A 2755-nucleotide genomic window follows, 5' to 3' on the forward strand; every position below is an offset into this window, starting at 1 on the left:
AACAGAGAAGCAGATCATGGCTTGTCTACAGTGAAAAGAAGGACTGGGTTATTTACTTTGGCCTTTTTGGAAACACAGGAAGGAGCAATCGGCCCCAAATTTCCTATGTAAGTGTTCTAATATAAAAGAGTAAAATAAACAAATGAATATTGAACAGTAGATTAAGGAGATTTAATTGTGGAAAAAAACTGCAGCCTGTTTATGTAAAACTGCATTATGCATGAAGATGATCAACAGTCAGAGCTCCACCCTCCAATGCTTCGACCATTATTCAATTCAACTTATCACAAAAATTTAGGCCATAATTCTCCTTGATCTTGCTCTTGTTTATCCTCATCATCATTGTTAGTATCTAAACTGATCTGCTACCTCTCTCCCTCAGTGCTTTCCTGGATCTCTCTCCAGGGTCTGAAGGACGGTTGTACTAATAAACCATTTAAATCTTCCTCACTTGTCCCCAGTTATTTTCTGCTCTGCAGTATTATTAGCTGCAACAGGAATAATTCAGGTTTATAATACAGATATTACATAAAATGACTGACTTCTGGTCCCTTTCCTTCTTTTCCAGGTGAGTGTACTGTGATGGGCATCCCCAGTGTCACCACCAATCTTTCAGGGTTTGGCTGCTTCATGGAGGAGCATGTCTCCGACCCTGCTGCCTATGGTAATCCACACACACATTCATTCAACTCTGTTAATTTATTTTCTCCAGCAAAGGCTTATGGTCCATTAACCTTCTTTTGTGGATCAGGTATCTACATCGTCGACCGTCGATTCAAATCCCCCGAGGAGTCGTGCAACCAGCTGACCCAGTTCATGTTTAGCTTCTGCCAGCAGTCTCATCGTCAGCGCATCATCCAGAGGAACCGGACTGAGAGGCTGTCGGACCTGCTTGACTGGAGATATTTAGGACGGGTCGGTTTGACTGTAGCACTACTGGAGGTTCAAAGATGGAACGTTACTCATTAATATGCGGCTTATACACAGTTTAGTTGGTTTTAGTGTTTAATTATCACCAACTGTTGGAACATTGTGGTAACATCTTCAGCACCAAGATTACCATAACAACAGATGACTGATGGTTTTCTTACTCTGGAGAAAATGAATTTAAGTTTAGGTTTTAAAAGAAATTTCAGAGCATTAAATATCTTTGATTTATTATTAGCCTTATTTCTACATTCTGATTGGTCAGTTCTGTCATAGAATACATGCAGCCTTTATTGAAGGTTTTCTCTAAATAATGCATGAACAGTGAGAGAAATACCTGCAAAATATTTTAATTCTTAGACATTGATCTTCTCTTGGGACAGTTCTACACCCACGCCCGTCATCTGGCCCTGAGCAGATGTTTCCCAGACAAATTCAAGACGGACCTCAAAGGCCCACAAAAGGCAAGTAAGATTAGAAATATGCATGTTATATATTTGCACAGGTTAACCTTTAAATGCATGCCTGCACTGGTCTGTTACAGATCAGCTTACTTCATGTGCTGCTGCTGTGGATCAGAAAGTGATTTTCACATAATAAGATCAAACCAAGAAAGCTCAGCTGTTAATAGTTTAGATTAGTGAAGCATCTTGGTTTGAATGACAGGAAGAGAAACCAAACTCTACATTCAGCTCCTTCTGAACCGTAGGTAACAGTCAGTCGGACTCAGTCCAGACATCTGCAGAGGGGATTTAGTTGCTGCTGTAGCTTTTAGCTGAGCTGCTGGAAACAGGAAGTTAATGTCAGGTTGGGTGGAAATCAGTCGATCAAACGCAGAGATGAGTTTTCTTATTTCTTAAAGGTTCCAAAAGGCAATGGAGGCCAAATCCAAGAACTAAAAATACAGAAAACCAAAAAAAACCTAGAGACACCAGGAGAAAACACACAAGAGGCTAAGAAACAACAAGGAACCAGCAAACAGTGACAGGAGACAATAAATGGGAGATGTGGAGCAGCTGTGGATGGAAAAATCTAGAAAAGAGCTAGGGAAGGAAACTGACACAAGGGGGTAGCAGAGGGTAAACAAGAAATACATAAGAACTTAAAAACCATTAAAAAACCTAGAATAACACAAAGAGAAAACGTAAACCGTGACAGTTGAACTTGAAGAATTGATGTTTATAGATGTAGTTGCATATTTGTGTGTTTTTATTCTCATGTGTGCATAATGTGAGCGCTGTAAACAAAGTAAAAATCCGATCCAAGTTTCCCTGACCTTAGCTTTCTTTCATCCACAGACAGAGGGTTTCAGATATCCCCGGCCATCTTCAGTGCCTCCTTCTCCCTCTGCCTCCCTCCGCTCTACCCCACACCACAGCGATGAGGAGGATGATGATGATGAACCGTACAATGAGGAAGATGAGGCAGAGAGGGACCGGCTGAACATCAAGCTTCCTTTCATGCTGGGAGCTGTGCCAGAGGGCAAGAAGAAGCAGCCTGGAGAGTCCGGGAATTAAAATCCTTCTCCCGCTAACACTGATCTAAAACAGACATAAAACAATCAGAATCCCTTCCAAACACATTAGTATGAACAACACGAAAACTTACAATTTAATACTTAAATCAGATTCTTGTTTCACACACCTGTTGGTAATTTCTAGATAAGCTACTGGGATTATTCACTATTATTCTGTGAGTCGCTACATGTTTCTCACCATACACACATTGGTCACAGTATATGACGGGTCACAGATCTTTTTGTAACGCCAGGATAATCTCATCATACCATGATAATTACATATTATGATTATTATGATGATGATTATGA

The 2755-nt window shown here is 40.4% G+C and overlaps 1 protein-coding gene across 1 annotated transcript in view; it reads left to right on the top strand.

The window, feature by feature from the left end:
* gys2 (glycogen synthase 2) overlaps positions 1–2444 on the top strand; it is a 37298-nt gene extending 34854 nt beyond the window's left edge. Inside the window, 4 exon segments of the mRNA XM_015392299.1 lie at positions 569–664; positions 752–915; positions 1311–1391; positions 2226–2444. Of these exon segments, the coding sequence (XP_015247785.1) occupies positions 569–664; positions 752–915; positions 1311–1391; positions 2226–2444 (560 nt within the window).
* The last annotated feature ends 311 nt before the right edge of the window (positions 2445–2755 follow it).

The sequence above is a fragment of the Cyprinodon variegatus genome, unplaced genomic scaffold (genome assembly GCF_000732505.1).
Source record: "Cyprinodon variegatus isolate N-32 unplaced genomic scaffold, C_variegatus-1.0 Scaffold585, whole genome shotgun sequence".
NCBI classification, from domain to species: Eukaryota; Metazoa; Chordata; class Actinopteri; order Cyprinodontiformes; family Cyprinodontidae; genus Cyprinodon; species Cyprinodon variegatus.